This window comes from Mesoplodon mirus, assembly GCF_964341445.2.
Source record: "Mesoplodon mirus genome assembly, chromosome: 19".
Lineage (NCBI taxonomy): Eukaryota > Metazoa > Chordata > Mammalia > Artiodactyla > Ziphiidae > Mesoplodon > Mesoplodon mirus.
This window is the reverse complement of record NC_138995.1, coordinates 52,769,617-52,790,142: the sequence shown is the minus strand read 5'-3', so window position 1 is coordinate 52,790,142 and position 20,526 is coordinate 52,769,617. Positions and strand designations below refer to the sequence as shown.

Below are 20,526 nucleotides of genomic sequence, written 5' to 3'. Positions count from 1 at the left end.
CACCAAAGATATGGAAAATGTAAAAGAGAATTAAATGGAAGTGATAAAACTGAAAACTGCCATAACTGATATTAAAGACTCACTGGAAAGACTCAAGAGCAGGACGAATATGATAGAGGAGAGCATAAGTGATTCTGAAGATAGAACAATAGAAATTACCCAATCAAGAAAAAAATCAGACAGAAAATTGACAGTAAAAAAAAAAAAAAAAAAAAAAACTACCAAATCCTTAGATAACCTGCAGCACAATTACAAAAAATCTAACATTTGTATCACAGAGTATCAGAAGGAGAGAAGAAAGAGCAGGGCCAAAAAAGTATTTGAAGAAATAATGTCTAAACCTTACCAAATTTGGCAAAAGACATAAACCTACAGATTCAAGAAGCTAAACAGAATAAATCCAAAGAAATACACATCAAGACAGAGCATAATTACCTTATGAAAACCATGGCAAGAAGACTATTGAAAGCACTAGAGAGAAATGATACATTATCTACAGGGAAACGCTGATCAAATTACAATGGATTTCTCATCTAAAACCATTGAGAAGAAAGCATGGCATAATGTTTCAAGTGCCAGTAGAAAAGAACTGTCTACTGTGGATCCTATGTCCAGCAAAACTACCCTTCAGGGGTTAAGGGGAAATAATGTTTTCATTTATATATTTATTTATGTATTTTTATTATTTTTATTTTTAATTTTTTTTGGCTGTGTTGGGTCTTCGTTGCTGCTCACGGGCTTTTGCTTGTTGCGGTGAGCAGGGGCTACTCTTTGTTGTGGTGCACGGCCTTCTCATTGCAGTGGCTTCTCTTGTTGCAGAGCACAGGCTGTAGGCACGCAGGTTTCAGTAGTTGCAGCATGCGGGCCCTAGAGCACATGGGCTTCAGTAGTTGTGGCTCACGGGCTCAGCAGTTGTGGCTTGCAGGCTCTAGAGTGCAGGCTCGGTAGTTGTGGCACACGGGCTTAGGTGCTCCATGGCATGTGGGATCTTCCCAGGCCAGGGATCGAACCTGTGTCCCCTGCATTGGCAGGTGGATTCTTAACCACTGTGCCACCAGGGAAGTCCATCTAAGTTTGTAGATGAAGAAAAACTAGAGGCTTTGTCATCAGAAGAACCACCCTTAAAGGAAGTCCTTCAAACTCCAAATGATAAGAGAAGTCTCAGAACTTCAGAAAGGAAGGAAGAATAGCAGAATGGGTAAAAACAGGGGTAAATATAATAGGCTACCTTTCTCATGAGTTTAAAAAATCATATATATAATTTAAAATCAATTATAACATTGTTTGATGTGGTGCTTACTGTAGATGGAGGAAATATTTGAAACAATTATATTTTTTAAAGTGAGGAAGGTAAAAGAACCTACATGGAAGTAAAGTTTCAGCACTTCAATCAGAGTGGTAAAATATTGATGTTAGACTTAAGTGATAAGTTACATATTAATATGTAATACCTAAAGCAAGTGGTAAGAAATTTATCCAAAATAATGTATTCAAAAAGAATATAAATCAAAATGGAATTCTAAAACATGCTCAGATAACCCACAGGAATATTAGAAAAATGAGAAACAGAGGGGACAAATGGAAAATGAATAATAAAATGGCAATCTTCAGCCCAAACACATCAATAATTACTTTAGATGTAAATTTCTATCTAAATACACAAAATAAAAGAGTGAATTTAAAAAACATGATTCAACTATAAAGCTGTCTCCAGAAAAACTCACTTCAAATATAACAACATACGTAGGTTAAAAATAAAAGGATGGCGGGCTTCCCTGGTGGCACAGTGGTTGAGAGTCCGCCTGTCGATGCAGGGGACACGGGTTCGTGTCCCGGTCCGGGAAGATCCCACATGCCGCGGAGCGGCTGGGCCCGTGAGCCATGGCCGCTGAGCCTGCGCGTCCGGAGCCTGTGCTCCGCAACGGGAGAGGCCACAACAGTGAGAAGCCCACGTACCGCAAAAAAAAATAATAATAAAATAAAATAAATAAATAAAAGGATGGGAAGAAATATGCCATGCAAATATTCACTTTAAAAAGCCACAAGTTATTATATTAATATCAAATAAAGTAGACTTCAGAGCAAAGAAAATTGCTAAGAATAAAGAGGGACATTACATAATGACAAAAAATCATTCCACCAAGAAGACATTGCAATTCTAAATGTATACTTACAATAGAGATTCAAACTACATGAAACAAAAACCAGTAGAGCTGAAAGATGAAATAGACAAATCCACAATTATAGTTAGGGAATTCAAAACCTCACTCTCACCATTCATAGAACATAGAGAGGAAATAAGCAAAGATATAGAAGAACCGAATAACACCACTGATCAACAGGATCTAATTGACATTCATAGAATACTCTATCCAACGACACCAGTATGCACATTATATATATTTATATACATCAAAATATGTGGATGTGCTACAGCAGTACTGGAAGGGAAATTTATAGCACTAAATGCTTACATTACAAAAAAGGAGAGTCTCAGGCTTCCCTGGTGGCGCAGTGGTTGAGGGTCCGCCTGCCGATGCAGGGGACACGGGTTCGTGCCCCGGTCCGGGAAGATCCCACATGCCGCGGAGCGGCTGGGCCCGTGAGTCATGGCCACTGAGCCTGCGCGTCCGGAGCCTGTGCTCCGCAGCGGGAGAGGCCACAGCAGTGAGAGGCCCGCGTACTGCAAAAAAAAAAAAAAAAAGGAAAGTCTCAAACCAATAATCTAAGCTCCTACCCAAGAAACTAGTAAAAGAAGACCAAAATAAACACAAAGCAATCAGAAGGAAGGAAAAAATAAACAGCAAAAATTAATAAGATTCAATAGAGGAACATAATAGAGAAAATCAATGTAACAAAAAGCTGGTTCTTTGAAAAGATCAATAAAATTAATTAACATAGAGCAGAACTGACAAGGGTAAAAAGAGAGAAAACCCAAATTACCAATATCAAGAATAAAAGATGATATATCACTACAGACCCTGCAGCCATTACAATGGTAATAAGGGGATACTATGAACAACTCTACACTCACAAATTTTACAGCTTAGATGAAATAGATCAATTCTTCAAAAATCATAAACTATAAAAACTCAACCAATATAAAATAGTTAACCTGAATAGGCATTAAAGAAATTGAACTTGTAATTAAAAGGCTCTAGAGAAAGAAATATCCAGGTCCAGATGGTTCCACTAGAGAATTCTATCAAACATTTGAAGAAGAATTAGCATCACTTTTATGCAATGTCTCCCAGAAAATAGAAGAGAGAACACTCTCCAACTCATTCAATGAGGCCAGAATTACCTTGACACCAAAACTAGGCAAAGACATTACAAAAAGAAGAAAGAGGAAGAGGAAGAGAGAGAAAGAAAATTAGTATCTCTCGTGAACTTAGATTCAAAAACCCTTAAAAATATTAGCAAATCAAAGCCTGCAAAGTGTAAAAAGAATTCTATACCATAACCAAGTGGGATTTATTCCAGGTATGCAAGGCTGCTTCAATATTAAAAAATAAATCAATGTAATCCACCATGTCAACAAGGTAAAGAAGAAAAATTATATGATCATATCAATTGACATGGGAAAATAATTTGGCAATAACCAACACCATTTATGATAAAAACCCAACAAACTAGGAATAAAGGGGAACTTCTTCAACATGATAAAACAGCATTTACCAAAAAACTACAACTAACAGGGACTTCCCGGGTGGTCCAGTGATTAAGACTCTGTGCTTCCACTGCGGGGGGAGTGAGTTTGATCCCTGGTTGGGGAGCTAAGATCTGCGTGGCACGGCCACAAAAAAAAAAAAGAAAAAAGAAAAAAAACACCTACAGCTAATATATTTAATGCTGAAAGAATGAACGTTTTTCCCCTTATTAGGAACAAAGTAAGGATGTTCACCTCTTATTTGACATAGTACTAGAAGTTCTAGCCAGCTAAACAAAGCAAAACAAAGATTAAAAAAATACTGATTGGAAAGGAATAAAATTGTCCTTATTTTCAGATGACATGATTACATAGAAAATCCCAAGGATTCTAAAAAAAAAAAACAACTAATAAACACACAAAAATCAGATGCATTTCTATACACTAACAATGAAAACGTAGAATCCAAAATTTAAAACACAATGCTATTTACAATAGATCCAAAGAAAAATAAAGTATTTAAGTATAAATCTAACAAAACACGTTCAGAATCTGTGTGTTGAGAAAACACACTTTTTGGACTTAGAATAGAAATGCATTGTAGAATAGAAATGCATTGTCTCACAGTTCTAGAGGCCAGAAAGTCAAGACCAAGATGTCAGAAGGGTTTGGAGAAAGCTTAGTTCCTCTGTGAGGAAGAATATGTTCCATGCCTTTCTACCAGCTTCTTATGGTTTTACTGGTAATTTTTAGCATTTCTTGGCTTGTAGATGATGCATCACCTCAATCTCTCCCTTCATCTTCACGTGGTGTTTTCCCTGTGTGCATGTTTAACTCTGTGTCCAAATTGCCCCTTTTTATCAGGACACCAGTCATATCAGATTAGGAGCCCAACCCTACTCCAGTATGAGCTCATCTTAACTAATTATATCTGCAGCAAGCTTATTTCCAAATAAGCTCACATTCTGTGGTATTGGGGATTAGGGGTTCAACATATGAATTTTGCAGGGACACAATTGAACCTATAACTGATCTCATTTTTCCTTATTAGAAGAGCTATGTATGTGTACATATGCATATGTGTATATAAGTATATATGAATATATAAAGGACTGAATGGTATACATCAAACTGCTAACTGGAGTTATCCTCTGGGAAATGATGGGGAATGAGGAGGGTAGGTGGGCAATACTTATACTTTTTATCTCCACACTTTGAATTGGTTGAAAAATGTTCAACAAGTATGTATAGCTATTTCAAATTTAAGCAAACAACTTAAGAGCCTTTAAGGCACCTTATAGATGTCCTTCAAGGTAGATACTGGGCTTCCTTGGAGAGAAGTGGGAATTACAACAATTAAGTGATCCAGAATTGTTCAACTACTTTTCCATGTGCAAAACAGTAATATTTTATATGTTCCCACCAAAAGGACTTGTGAGTCAGTGGCAGAGTGGAAATAGCACTGCACCTGGAGCCCAGAGAGCCAGATGGAATTCCATTTCTGGCACTAGCCGGCCAAGTGACTTTAGGTTCTTAACCAACAGGGCATTTGCACTTTTCTCTTTAAATATTTCTGTAAATTTCAGATATGTAGTCCCATGGTCTATATTTATTCAGATCTGACTAATACATATATGTTGTGTGTCACAGCAATATTTGACTAAGCTTAAAAATAGCCAACATCACTTTTCCTAGAAAAAGATCTGAACACAGAGACCATTGATCTGAGCTGTGTACTTGAAGTACAGAGTATCCATGTTATATGACCAGGCAGCCTGATTCTCCCACTCTGCCTCTGCAAAGTGTCTATACCACCCCCCATTATCGCTATGGGAAGGACAACTTCCACCGAAGGGCCATACGACAAACAGAGCTGAACCCCACAAACCTGTGTCACCCCTCCAGAGCTTCTCTTCATTTCTCCATTCAATCAGGAAATAATTATTATCTACCCACTATGAGCCCGGACTATACCAGGCCCTGGGGATCCACTGATCAGCAAAATAAACACATCCTTATTCAGATTAAGGAAGTCAAGAAAACAATTACAAGACAATGTGAAATGTGTTTTGGTAAAGGAATTACAGGGTGCCGGGGGTGGAGAACCCAGCTCTCTGGGGTCCCCTAACTCAGTCTTAAAGGTTTTCCAAAAGCTTCTCTTCATAGAATTGCATCAACTCAGCTCTGAAATCTTGAGTTAGATAATTTTGCCCACTGCTTTTCCTTTTTCCTTTCAGTTCCATCTGTGGTTGCTGGAGAAGGGCATGGCTCAGGCAGGAAGCTGTTAAACCCCTGTAGTTCACCTATTCAAAGAAGAGAAAAATGGCATGTCTGACTGGGAGGCATTCTTTCAACTTCCTGGATGGTGTCATGTTTTCACTCTAGGTAGGAGGATCCACTCTTAAGAGTCCAGTTGTAAAAGGGTTTGGTCACAAGTCCTGAGAATGTTGAGAAATACCTATTCATTCTTCATCAGAGTCAATATCTACCAGAGCCCACTCACTCTCACTAACCATTACATCAAGCACAAAGTGTCCCTTTGAAAGTCTTCAGAGTGCATGTTTATTAGTTTCTTCAGACACAGCACATGCCAAGGTGACAGGGCTCACATCACTTTTCTATTTTCTCTAAGTCCCCTCAGAATTCTTACTTCCTGTCCCCATAATATTTCTGAAAAAAATTTAAATACTGGTGAAATAAATCCAAGAAAATCTACATAAATGGGAAAAAATAGAATGTTTCTGGATTAGAAAAATTAAACACAGAAAAAAAAAGGCCAGCCATGAAATGTTACAGATTGATTAAATGAACTACATTAAAATTAAGAATTTTTTCATCATTAAAAAAGTGAAAAGGGGGACTTCCCTCATGGTCCAGGGGGCTGGGGTTCAACCCCTGGTCAGGGAACTAAGAGCCCACATGCTGCAACTAAAGATCCCACACACAACAACAAAGATCCCACATGCTGCAACTAATACCTGGTGCAGCCAGATCAGTCGATCAATCAATATATTTTTAAGTGAAAAAAGGGAATTTTCTGATGGTCCAGTGGTTAGGACTTGGTGTACTTTCATTGCTGTGGGCCCAGGTTTGATCCCTAGTTAGGGAACTAAAATCCCACAAGCTATACAATGTGGGCCAAAAAAAAAAGTGAAAAGATAAGTCACATAGTGGGAGAAAAAAAATTGCAAAACATTTAACAAAAAATGACTTGTATCCAGAATATATAAAGAATTTGTACAGATCAATAAGAAAAAAAACCAGACAACCCAATTTAAAAAATGGGCAAGAGACTTGAACAAATAGATTACTAAAATGAACAAGTACATTCTTGATTTTTTCACTAAAAAATCAAGGAAATGCACATGAAAACCACAACCCAATACCACTACACCTCTAGAATGGCTAAAATTACAAAGTCTAACAAGGCCAAATATTGGTGAGGCTGTGGAGCAACCAGATTGGTCATACACTGATCGTGGGAGTTGAAATTGAAACATGTCTGGTAGCATCTACTAAAGCTGAGCCAAATGACCCAGCAATGACCATTAGGAACTCCACAGCACATCCCAACAGAAACTGTGCACATGTGCATCAGAAGATAGTATTCATTAGCCCAAAGTGGAAACAGTAGAATGGGTAAATATGTAGTGATTTTTTTTTTTTTTTTTTGGCCGTGGCATGAGGGATCTTAGTTCCCTGACCAGGGATCAAACCCGTGACCCCTGCAGCGGAAGTATGGAGTCTTAACCACTGGACCACCAGGGAAGTCCCTGTAGTGATTTTTAAACAAGCAAGTACCATATGGCAATGAAAATGAACTATAGTTATTTAGACAGGATAACACTGAGTGAAAGAAGCCAGCACAAAACAACCTAGACCTATGATTCCATTTGTGTACAGTTCAAAAACAAGCTAAATAATCTGTGGTGTTAGAAGCCAAAATAGTGGCTCCTTATGGGAGGTAGGGAGTGGATAGTGATTAAGAAAGAAGGAGAATGAAGAGGGCTGCTGGAATGCTGGAAACATTCTCTTTCTTGACCTGGGTGTAGGTTATAAGGATGTATTCATTTTGAGATCATTCAATGAGCTATATACATTTATGATTTGTGCACTTACTAACATGTGTATTTTATTTCAAGAAGACATTAAAAATATTCTCATGAATCACATTAGAATGGTTGCCTACAAGGGGGCCAGGAATGTAAAAATGGGTATAAAAGAGAATAAATAGGTTGGTAGGTGGGTGACAGACATATAAGCAGCTGACTAGGTAGATGAAATGGAGCCTGGGCTAGCAACAATTCTAGAGTTTTGTCTTGTCCAATATGGATACAAGTTACAGGTGGTTACTTTAATTTTAAATGGGTTAATGAAATTAAATAAAAAATTCAGTTCCTCCATTACATTAGTCACATTTCAAGAGCTCAGTAGACACATGGAGCCATTGCCTTCCACAATGGACAGCACAAAACACAGAAAATTTTCATCATCACAGAAAGTTCTATTAGACAGCATAAATGGACATGGATAAGATCTCCTGGAGAAAAGAGGTAGTTAGAGAAAGAAGCAGAGAAAGAGAATCTGAGGACCACCAGTTTTTTTATATTGAAGTATAGTTGATTTACAATGTTAGGCCAATCTCTGCTGTACAGCAAAGTGACTCAGTTATACATATATATACATTCTTTTTTTATATTCTTTTCCATTATGGTTTATCACAGGATATTGAGTATAGTTCCCTGTGTTATACAGTAGGACCTTGTTGTTTATCCATTCTAAATGTAATAGTTTGCATCTACCAACCCCAAACTCCCAGTGCACCACTCTCCCTCCCCCCCTCCCTCCTGGCAACCACAAGTCTGTCCTCTATGTCTATGAGTCTGTTCTGTTTTGTAAATAAGTTCATTTGTGCCATATTTTAGATTCCACATATAAGTGATATCATATGATATTTGTCTTTCTCTTTCTGACTTACATCACTTAGTATGATAATCTCTAGTTGTATCCATGTTGCTGCATTTCTGAGGGCCACCAATGTTAAAGGGGTTATTATAGGAAACAGACCAAAGTAACACAAGATCCACAAGAAAGTGATATCATGGAAACCAAGACATTAAAATTTTTTGAGGAGGAAACATTCATGTCAAATGTTAAAGAGGAGCTAGAATCAAGTGGCAAGTAAGAGGAGACTGGAGGATTTAGCAGGACAGTTTCAATGCACATGGAAGTCAGCTTGTGGTGGGTCAAAGAGTGATGGGTGGGGAGGTGAAGAACAGGAACATAGCTGTAACAGGTCTGAAGTTTCAAGAAGGTAAAACAAATAAAGGGAATTTCCATAAAGCAAGGGAGCAGATGGCCAGTGCCGAATAGGAGGAATGAAAGAGATTAGCCTCAGCTCGGGTTTTCAGGAAATGACACATGCAGAAAATGAGGTCTGGACTCCAGGCATGGAGTTAGCAGGTAGAATATGAAGAAGAGTGTTCCAAGTGGAAGGAACTGCACAGGCAATGGCAAGGTGGAGGGTGCAGGAAATGGAGCATTAGGGCTTGAGATAGTCCTGCCGAGAGTGTGGACTTGCATTCACAGGGACAGGGAAGCATGGAATTTCCTTGAGCAGGGGAGGAACAAGATCAAGTTTGAACCTCAGGGAGGTTAGTGGCAACTTGTGCAAGATGAAGGAGTTCCCCAAGGGGGTACAGAGACCCTTGTGGAATCCAGAGCATGAAAGAATGAAGTTGAAAATTGCCAGAAAATCTGAATTGAGCTGCAGAGTAAATTGTCTCCACCTGTACCCTGGATCTCTAAAACCCAGACAAGCCAGAGGGTCCCCAGGGGTCTCAAGTCATATGACCAGTACAGATCTGTCCCCTACAGATCTTATCAGCAGGGAGAGGATAGAGGGCTTGGACACACAAACACCCCTTGTTTGGGCTCAGAGCAGGGCTGCCAGTGGCAGGATGGATGTAATTTCGCTGACCACAAGGAAGTGTCCTCACAGATTATCTCAGGGGGTTCCCAGTGGGGTTTCTGAGAATCGATATGATATGGAGTAGGGTACAGGGTGCATCGTACCATACCCACCCACCACTCTCACACCCCTTGGGCTCTGAAAGGAGGGAGAAGGTCCCAGGGGTGTCAAATATTAAACTGTGAGATTTCCCACCACCGCCGCCCCACTTCTGGGGACTCTGGCCACAGAATGCAACAATGGGTTTTGAGGAGGGGGAAGGCATCTCTCTGGGGTCAACCAGGGGAGACCTCAAGGCTTAGAGATTGGGGGACAGAATCACCTCTGAGTCTTACTCTAATTTTCTGCTCCCTCACCCCTTATTTCTCTGAGTGTCTCAGGCTAAACAAGGTGTATCCGACAGAAGATTTTGACATCTTGGTTTGCAATAGCTGTTTCCTCCTTAGGAATCCCAGCAGCCCCTCCTCCCGGTCCTTTTCCTCAGGGACTCAGGCACTACTCCCCACAAAGCTCTCACTCCCCGTTGGTCCCCTCACCCCTGCCTGTTTCTTAATATGTCTGGCTCTTATCCAGTCTCTTGTTTACTCACCTCATTTTCCTGGTTGACCTTGGGGCCCAGTCAGCTCTGAGCCTTTCTCTCTCCCTCTGGGAACCTGCCCTGGGTGGGGCTCTAACAGCCCCCATCCACCCTGACCACACAGAGGCCCAAGCCTTGTGATAAGAGAGGAGAAATCCTGGGGGCAGCAGCTGCTGGGGTGTTGTCCAAGAGGGACACACAGGCTTTGCAGCTGCTATTTCCAGGGGAGACTCCCCAGGCAATGAGTCCTGGGGCTGGGCGGAGGAGAGCAGGGCATGGGTCAGGCCAGCCCCTCAGGAGGAACGGACTCCACCTCAGAATGCCCACACCACCTCTCAGCTGTCTCTGCTTCTGCTCCCCGTGTGTGACCTACACCCCCAACTCCCATCCCAGGCAGATTTTTGGGTGATGGAGGCACAGAATCACCCAAAACTTGTTCAGCGAGTCCTGTCTCAGGAAAAATAAAACACCTCCCAGAAAACAAATTCTCCAGAAAGTGGAGCCCAGTGTCTGCGTGGAACCAGGAAACAGGGGTCTGCATCATTCTTTACACACAACTCCAGCCCCCAGGTGCCACCTGCTCCCCACCTGGGACCACACCAGAAGAGCCTGCCTCCCACCTGTACTCCTTGAGAGTTTACAGAGTGCCCTCTGGGAGACAAGTAAGCCTAGTGAAGCTAGTTCTGATGTTCCTATTTTGCAGATTAGGTACCCAGGAAGCCCTGTTGGTCTGGGGGTGGAGGTATTGTGTCCCACAACAAAGTCCTGAGTCAGGTGCTCAGGTTTCTGCACATCTCAGACACCTGCCCCCCACCCTGAATGGTTGGAAAGAGGATATGTGTGGCTGGGGACCAGGGAACAGCTTGTGGGGGGTGGGGACCCGGATGTGGGTCCTTCACTGTTATTCCTGGCAGGAGCCAAAGGAAAAAAATTTAGCCATTGAACCAGCAAACAAGACCAATTGCCAACTTCGACTCCTGCTCCCCACCCCCTGGGGACCCAGCTCCAGGCCTTCAGCACCCTGCTCCCCAGCTGTTTCTCTCAGGGTCACCACCCTTCCAGGACTGAAGTTTCTAGCAGGCTCCCCAGGCACAGCCACCAGCTGTTCTCACATCCCTCTCAGGACTCAGGCATTCAGACTTGCCCTCCACCCTTCTCAGGCCTTCAGGGGCCCCATTCCAGCTGGCCCTGAGATCAGCAGCCTCCTCCAAGAAGTTGGCATCATCTGCCTGGCAGGTGGCCCAGGGCGTAGCCTGAGGAGTCCAGAAACTCCACTATATAGCCCAGCCCAGGGAACCTGGGACTAGCCCTGCAGCTCCGGGAACCTGCAGGTGAGAGAGGCTGCATCCCCTTTGGAAGTGGGACATCAGGTCCCCTACCCTTGCCCCTGGCTCTAGGCCTCCCCATCCCACTCCCCCCAGATCCACTGGACATCCAACTCCCTATCCTACCTCTGTCCTGCCCTCCCTGCCCAACCCCCAGGCCCACCAGATGTCCAATTCTCCTTACACACACACCGGCCCTTGGATTCAGCCCACCTCAGCCTTCCTGGTGCCCAGGCAGCCCTTGTCCTGAGACTGGGCCCTTTTGTCCTCTGGCAGGAGGGGCAGACCAGCCTCCTATGACCCCCTCTCTTTCTCCACTGCAGACATGGGTTCTCTGCGGAGCTGGTGGATGCTCTGGGCCGGAGCAACCCTCCTGTGGGGTAAGTCAGACGAAAATCCCATCTATGTCCTGGTTCCAGCCTGAAGAACTCTACCTGCCTGGGTCAGCACCCTCCATTTGAGCCCCCTCCACAAACACATCTCCCAGTATCACCCCAGGCTAGCTGAGATGGGAGAGAGACCCTTTAAGTCCTGCAGAGAAATGTGGTGGAATTCACCCATTCTCTCTCTGTTCCAGAGGGAAACAGGTAAAAACTTTAGTCCCCAAATTCAAGTAGGTAAGAACTACTACTTTCTTGATTTTCTGCAACTCAGCTAAAGTTTTGACTTAGAGCCTCATTCTGCTGAGGTGATGGAAGATTTCACTGAAGTCTTTCTTGGCAGGGGGCAGGGGGGACTTGGTGCCCAATTATCTAGGGCTATGTCCAGAACTAGAGTCTTAGGTAAAGCCAAAGTTGGGGGGAGGGATGGGACATCCCAGCCCTCTTTACCAGTCAACATCTATTTAGGTTACTTTAGAAACATTCATTGTCCCTGATCCCCTGGCCCCATGGGACCCTGGGATGTCCTTCAAGGCTCCCCTTATTCGGCAGACAGTCCTTCTATAACCACCACAACTCTCTCCAAGATCCTGTAAAGTGATCTCTCTCCCTCCCCCTCTCTCTTCTCAGCCCTGGAGAATCTTTTCCTAGATTGAGGTGTTGAAAAGTCCCCACTCCTCTCTATTTCTAGGAGTCATTTTGTCCATACTCCCATAATCCCCTTTTCCCCTTCACATACACCCCTAATCCTATGAAGACAGAAATCACAAACTGGCACCTGAATCCAGCCAGTTTGGGCCCCATAGTGCTTACTTAAAACAGTTTTGGATAGGAGATTTCACATGGAAATTCAGATATCCAATTTCTCTTGAAAAAATGGTAAGATGTGACATTTTTAAGAAAGAGCCCATAAGCCATCATCATAACAACAGATTAAAGCTAATAGCAACACCCCACTTTCCATGGCATGTGAATGCTCTAGCTGCACAGTCTGCCCATTCTGTTTCACACATTTACATCACTTGCCTGGCCCCGTCAGTGTTTGAGTTTGAGATCCCTGTCTGAAGTGTTCAGGCTTTTGGAAGGCAAAAGCCAGAAAGGCTGGTAGGTGAACACTGCATGAATAAGGGGAAAGGAGTGAGAAGAGAGAAAATAGAAACCCACGTTAGTATTTCAACATGCGACCCAGGCACGGGGTATGAGGTTACTTCTCTGATGGGGAGGGTTGGATAAAGCAGACCCACAGCTGCATTTTCTCACCCCAGGGTTGACCCAGGAGGCCTCAGTGGACCCCAAGGACAGCGGGGGAGAGGAATTCCTCACGGCCTTCCTGCAGAACTATAATCTCGGGTACAGCAAAGCCTACCTCTACCTCCTCCTCTCCAGTCTGTCGGACAGCCTCACCTCAGTCTCCATCCTCAGCCGGGTAGATGGCACCTCACAGGATGTCACTGTGAGGCCTGGGCAGTCAGTCGTGGTCAACATCACTGCCAAGGCTGAGATGGCCAGCAGCAATACCTTCCAGCGTGCGGTGGTGGTCCACTCTGACCGCAACATCTCTGTGCAGGCAGTAAACGCTAAGCCCAACACAGCAGATGTGACACAGCTGTGGCCTGTCCGCGCCCTAGGCACTGAGTACTTTGTGCTCACACCCGCCAGCGTTTCGTCCCAGAATCTCAAGGAGTTTGCTGTGGTGGCGGGTGCAGCCGGTGCCTCTGTCAGTATACAGCTGAAGGGGTCAGTGACATTCCAGGGCAAGTACTACTCAGCGGGCAGTGTCCTGAGTGTGACTCTGGACCCCTACCAGGTGGCCCAGGTGCAGAGCACAGCTGACCTCTCAGGGTCAAAGGTCACCGCCAGTAGCCCCGTGGCTGTCCTCTCTGGCCACAGCTGTGCCCAGAAAAACACGAACTGCAACCATGTGGTGGAGCAGCTGCTACCCACATCTGCCTGGGGCACCCGCTATGTGGTGCCCCCTCTGTCCTTCCAGACCCGCTACGACCTGGTCTATGTCGTGGCCAGCCAGGCCACGCAGCTGACCTACAACCTCGGGGGCACCACTGGCTCCCGTGGGCTCCAGGCAGGTAACGTAGCAGAGTTTGAGATCCAGCAGTCCCGGCCACTCTACCTGTCTGCAGATGTGGGCATCCAAGTCCTGCTGTTTGGCACGGGTACCACCAAAGATGGAGTGACCTATGACCCCCTCCTGGTCCTGATCCCAGATGTGGCAGCCTACTGCCCTGCCTATGTGGTGAAGAGCGTGCCAAAATCTAAGTGCGTGGCCCTGGTAGTGGCACCAACAAAGGCTGCTGGTGAGCTGACCATAGATGGGCAGAGGCTGGGGGCCAACCTCACCTGGGCCGCTGTGCCAGGCAGTGAGTTCTCATATGCTGAAGTGGACCTCGGCACTACGGACAGTATCCATGTGGCTGAGGCTGCTGCCAACTTTGGGCTGCTCACCTTTGGGCTGGACCAGGACGTGAGCTTTGGGACAGCAGCTGCCTGCGGCCGGAGTAAGTGATCAGAAATGACCTCTGGCCCTGTCCACCTGGGGACCCCTGTGCCAGCTCACTTGCCTTTTCCCCCTTCCCACCCTCTCTGTGCTCATCTGTGGCTTCCTGGCTCAGCTGGGCTGTCTCCCACTCACCTGCATCCTCCCTGCCATCCTTCTTTTCCTTAAGGCTTCCCAAGCCCTCCCTGTCCCCCAACCCCCTGCAGGAACAATACTCTAAGTGTTTAGCAACTGGTATGATCCAGGGTCCCAACCAGTCTGAAGAGCACTGCAGCAGGGTCCTAGAAGCCCCCAGGGTGTCTGGCATCAGCCCTTTGTCTGTTGCTTTTGTGGGGGGTGGCATTGGGGAAAGGTTCCTGGGGAGAGCCAAGGTGCCAAGAGGGAGGGATCTTTGTGTAGGGTCGGGTCAGGTCAGCAGCTTCTCACCAACCAGCTTGGGAATATTTTGTTATTTTAGCTACTGACACACAACCATACCAGTTGCTAACTGCCACTCCCCCAACACCTCATATAGGAATGCCAAACTCAGGAGGTCTAAAAGTCTAATAATGATGGCTACCATGTGGGGGGAGTATTTCTCAACATACCAGGGTCCACTCTAGGTGCCTTGTATGTGTTAACATAGTTAATTTCTAGGACCTGGCCCTCTGTGTACTTTTGGGCCCAGCCTGTTGAGGAGTTGCCTCCAAGCGGTGCAGCGTTTGAGGGCACAGATGCTAAAGCCAGACTTCCCAGGTTCAAATCTCACCTTTGCTTGTGTGACCTTGGGCATATGACTTCACCTCTGTGGACCTATTTCCACATCTGTAAAATGGGGATATAACTGCACCCCTCACAGGGTTGTTAAGTGACAGTGCAATGAGTTAACATTTGTAGCTCATTTAGAGGGTATCAGGCAAGTGAGTAGGGCTACATAAGGGTGAGCTATTATTATGAGCAGACAGAAGGCAAGAGCTTCTGGAGACTAGGAGGCAGGGGAGGAAGAGCTGTTTCTCCCTATGTGGATCCCCTTCCCGAAGCAAGGATCCTAGACAGTAGAGTTCCCGGCACTGGCAAAAATGCCCCTCCCATCCATCCTCCAGGGCATGGAAGCTACCCAACTTCAAAGGGCCACTTCAGGCTTGAATAGTAATGTGGAAGAGGTGGGTGATTGATTATAATAGGTAATAATTAACCTAATTAACACCTGGGATCAGTTCCAAACCCTGCTTATATTTTAGCTTATTTAAGCCAGGCCACTCCCCCCTTCCCCAACTATCCCTGTGAAGAAGGTATTATTATCACCCCCATGTCACAAGTGAGGAAACTGAGACATACAGAATTATAAATTACTTTCCAGTGTCACACAGCTAACTGACTGTGCCAGGATTCTAACCTAGGCAGCCTGATGCCACCGTTTCCATTCTACTGAACAGTCTCTGTCTTCCATTTTCTATCTTTAAAAAAGATCCCTTGGGGAATTCCCTGGCGGTCCAGTGGTTAGGACTCCGTGCTTCCACTGCAGGGGGCATGGGTTCCATCCCTGGTCAGAGAACTAAGATCCTGCATGCTGTGTGGTGCAGCCAAAAATTTAAAATAAATAAAAAATAAAAACGATCCCTTAGCCTTTTAGCCTGATTGGGAAGGTAGGGGCAAGGGGGAAACAGGGAGAGAAAAGCCACACATTAACCTTTCCATGACTGTTCCTGCCTGGTGGTTCTTCACCACCTTCCAGATCTTCTAGGCTGAGCTGTGTTTTCTGGGGAACCAGAAAACCTAAGAGAAGTCAGGCCTGAGCAGCTCTCTCCCTCTGAGATTCCAGACCTCAGTCCCCCCACTTCTAGAATGGGTGGTTGTGAGCTAACTGCCCAAACTCCCCAGGGTGGGAGAGCTCCAGGATTCCTGGTGGGATGGACACTCCTGACTCTTTCTTTGTGGCCACCCCCCTTCCCTCCCCAGCCCTGCAGACCCAGGAGAAGGCCTCCTGCAAAGGCAAGCAGTGCGGTCCCAAGCAGCTCTGCAAGGTGCTGGATGGGCAGGCCAGGTGCTTGGCGGACTCCGTGGCCACCTGCCGCGCCCAGGGTGACCCCCATTACACCACCTTCGATGGCCGCCGCTATGACATGATGGGCACGTGCTTGTACTCGATGGCGGAGCTGTGCAGCGACGACCAGACCCTGCCTGCCTTCAGCGTGGAGACCAAGAACGAGCACCGGGGCAGCCGCAGAGTCTCTTACGTGGGCTTGGTTACCGTGCGCGCCTACAGCCACGCGGTGTCGCTGGCCCGCGGGGAAGTTGGCTTCGCTCGGGTAAGGATCCAGAGGAGGGTTCCCGGTTAAAAAGAAACCCATGAGCCACCCAACAAGCAGAAGGAGGAGGCAGTGTCAGGCCCCAGACCCGAGCCCTTTGCCAAGGGGTGGAGGGTGCAGAGAAGTGGGCCGAGGGCGTGGGGGCTCGGGAGGGGGGATTTGAAAATCAGTGGCAGAACCTTAAACCCCTTTTGTCCAGCAATTCAATTTCTAAAAATTTTTAGAATGCTCAGAGATATGGTTAGGGGAAAAAAAGTTTATGCCGATGTGTTTATAATAGCAAGAAGAGGGGGCGGGCAGAGAGAGAAAGAAGACAAAGTGTCCAACGGTGGGTAATTTCTTAAGTGACCAAACACTAAAAATGTAGTGAGCACCTCCTATGTGCCGGGTTTGTCTCTTAGCACTTTCCATGTGTTAATGCATTTAATGCTCACAGCAATCTATGGGGGTAGGGGTTATTATTATTAACACTTTTGATGAGGAAACTGAGGTCCAGAGAAATGAATGACTTCCCAAGGGCTTAGGGCTAGTAAGGGATGGAGCTGGGAACGCCCCCAGGCTGGCTCCTGAGTCTCTATCTTAACCTCTAGGCTATTCTGCCTCTGGTAAATGGATTACTACTCAGCCAATATAAATTACAGAAATATAATAACAGCAAAATAAATAGAAACAACAATTTCCCTTTTTCCTACCGTATTATTATGAACATGTTCAAACACCCAGAAAAGTTGAGATCATTGTACAGTGAACACTCATTTGCCAATCACCTAGATTCTAAACATTTTACTCTGCTTAGTTCATCACACATCTATCATCTGTCCATCCCTCTGGCCACTCAACAATCCCTCTTACTTTTTTTTTTTTTTTTTTTGTGGTACACGGGCCTCTCACCGTCGTGGCCTCTCCCGTTGTGGAGCACAGGCTCCAGACGCGCAGGCTCAGTGGTCATGGCTCACGGTCCCAGCCACTCCGCGGCATGTGGGATCCTCCCGGACCGGGGCACGAACCCGCGTCCCCTGCATCGGCAGGCGGACTCCCAACCACTGCGCCACCAGGGAAGCCCACCCTCTTACTTTTTATGCACTTTAAAATAAGTCCTAGACATCAATACACTTCACCCCTAAAGATTTTAGCAAGCATACTGTTAACTAGAATACAATATTTTCACACTTCTTTTTGATTACTTTTGAAACAAAATTTAAACATAATAAAATCCACAAATCATAAATAAATCCACAAATCAAAATTTAAACATAATAAAATCCACAAATCACTGTTCACTGAGTTTTGACAAATGTGCAAACCAAGCCTCTGTTAAGATATAGAAGGTTTTCATCCCTCTAGAAAATTCCCTCGTGCCCCTTCCCAAACAATGGCCCACACACCCCTAGAGGCAATCACAGTTCTGATTTTTTTCCACCATAGATTAGTTTTGCTGGTTCAAGAACTTCATAGTATGGAATCATCCAGTGCAAGAAGCCTTTTGTGTAAGGCTTCTTTTGCTCAGCATGATACTTTCGAGTTTCTTCCATGTTGCTGCGATTAATTTTTTTAAATAGGAAAAGAATTTACAGCTCAAAACAAAAAGACATGTTGTGAAAGATCCTGCTTTTACGCCTATCTTTACCTGCTTTCCCTGCTCGCCACAGGTAATGACTTTTACTAGTTTCCTGAGTATTCATCTAGGGTTTCTTTATGCCAACACAAAGAATACATTCTTACATCTCCCCTTTCTTAGCAAACAGTACTGTACTTGTGCTCTGTTCTGAACTTGACTTTTTGCACTGAACAGTGCATTCTGAAGCTGTCTCCTTGTCAGTAGGAAGGGGGCCTCCTCTTTCCTTTCTACAGCTGCACAGTTTGTCATCGGCTGGATGCATCATAGTTCATTTAGCTCAGGCCCCTGTGGTTGGACGCTTTGTTCATGCTGGCAAGCAGTACTGCCGTGAATATTCTTGTATCTCCCTCGTTTTGTGAGTGTGCAGGTGGGTTTGTGAGATTAATAATCTGTGAGATTAATAAGTGGATTAAAGTCGTGTTCTTGAAGGCTAGAGAGGTTGAACACAAGCTCAGGGGGACCTCAAATCCCTTGACCTTATGTGCAGAATCTTGCATATGCCGGGTAGTTTTTCAGGGAGAGGGTCCATTACTTTGTCAGATCCTTACAGAGGTCAGTGACCTGACAAAGGTTTAGAGTTCCTGGTAGGATCATGGTAGGATGTCCACAAGAGCTTGTTAGGAGAAAAGAGGAGTTCATGAAATGGTGACTTCAGCATGGTCTCATTATTATTTTTTTGAGTATAAATGTATTTAAAGGTAGAAAAAAACCTGGCATGATTCATAAATGTGAGTATTTTTTGAACATCTTTATTGGAGCATAATTGCTTTACAATGTTGTGCTAGTTTCTGCTGCACGACAAAGTGAATCAGCTATACGTATACATATATCCCCATATCCCCTCCCTCTTGCACCTCCCTCCCACCCTCCCTGTCGCACCCCTCTAGGTGGTCACAAAGCACCGAGCTGACCTCCCCGGGCTCTGCGGCTGCCTCCCACTAGCTATCTATCTTACATTTGGTAGGGTATATAAGTCCATGCCACTCTCTCACTTCGTCCCAGCTTACCCTTGCCCCTCCCCGAGTGTATGTGTACAGCAGTATGGGTGATTTTCTCTTTTCTCATTTTTCGCTCGTGCATATTTTGTAAGTTTTCTGTACTGAACAGGCACTACTTGGGTCATTTAAAAATGAAGATCACTGGTCTTAGGGGGAAGACAGATGTGAACAGTGGTCCCTGGACTGAGAGCCTGTGAATGTGGGCTGTCTCGGTCACTGCCTGGCACAGACTTGGACACACAGGAAGGCTCATGGAGGCGTTGCTGACTGAATGAACGATCTATCTTACCTTTGACCTTGCTCATGCTGTCCCCTCTGCCTGTTACTCCTTTTTTCATACCCCATCCTCTTGGCTAAGACAAGACTTTGTGAAGAAAGGATAAGAAAGACATGCTTAGGAAGAGGAGAATGGGCCCAGGGGACAGAGAGAACACACTCCTTATCTCCTGGCTGGACTCTCTCTCCACTCAGGACATTTGCAAAGGAACACCACTCCCCCTCCTGGTTTTCGTGGCTATCTCTCACTGGTCCTTTATGGCTCAGCTCAGCTGTCTCTTCTTCCAGGAAGCCTTCCCTGACCTGAAAGTTTGGGTCTGGCTCTTTTTCTAGGCTCCTGCAGCCTCCCGTGCCTCCGCTATCCCAGCCCTGATCACTCTGATCTGTCATTGTCTAGTGACAGGTCTGTCTCCCCTGTTGGACTGGAAGCCCCATGGCAGTAGGGTCTGGGGTTGTCTTTGTCATCAGTGTATCTCCAGGATCTCCCAGGCCAGGGCCAGGCACAGGGTCAGTGCCCAGTGAATGTTTATTTAATACAGCAGGGGCTTCATTCACTTACTGAGCACCTGCTATTCTACCAGGTACAGTTCTAGGCACTGGAGATGAAGCATCTGCCCTGTCTTCGTGGAGCTGACAGCGTAGTCAAGTTAGAGAGATGATAAACATCAGATATTTGCAGATGACATTTTAGAAGGTTAGACACTATAGGGAAAAAAATAGAGCAGGGAAGGGGAATAGGGAGTAGGGAGGAGTTGCCATATAAAATAGGGTGGTCTGGGATGGCCTCCCTGAGACGGTGACATTTGAGCAAAGTTTTTGTAAGAGGTGAGGGAGTGAGCCAAGTGTATATCTAGGGAAAGAACATCTCAGGTCACGGGGAAGGCAGGAGCAAAGCTCCTGAGGCTTGGTCGGTGGCACTGACGGGAGGAAGG

At 45.3% G+C, this 20,526-nt stretch overlaps 1 protein-coding gene across 1 annotated transcript in view; it reads left to right on the top strand.

Moving 5' to 3' along the window:
* The window catches only part of FCGBP (Fc gamma binding protein), an 82,247-nt gene that overhangs the window by 31,112 nt on the left and 30,609 nt on the right, over window positions 1-20,526 (top strand). The window contains exons 3-6 of the mRNA XM_082608126.1: window positions 5,887-6,034; window positions 11,846-11,902; window positions 13,168-14,415; window positions 16,353-16,702. Of these exons, the coding sequence (XP_082464252.1) occupies window positions 5,977-6,034; window positions 11,846-11,902; window positions 13,168-14,415; window positions 16,353-16,702 (1,713 nt within the window). The 5' untranslated portion in view covers window positions 5,887-5,976. The remainder of the gene's footprint in view (window positions 1-5,886; window positions 6,035-11,845; window positions 11,903-13,167; window positions 14,416-16,352; window positions 16,703-20,526) is intronic.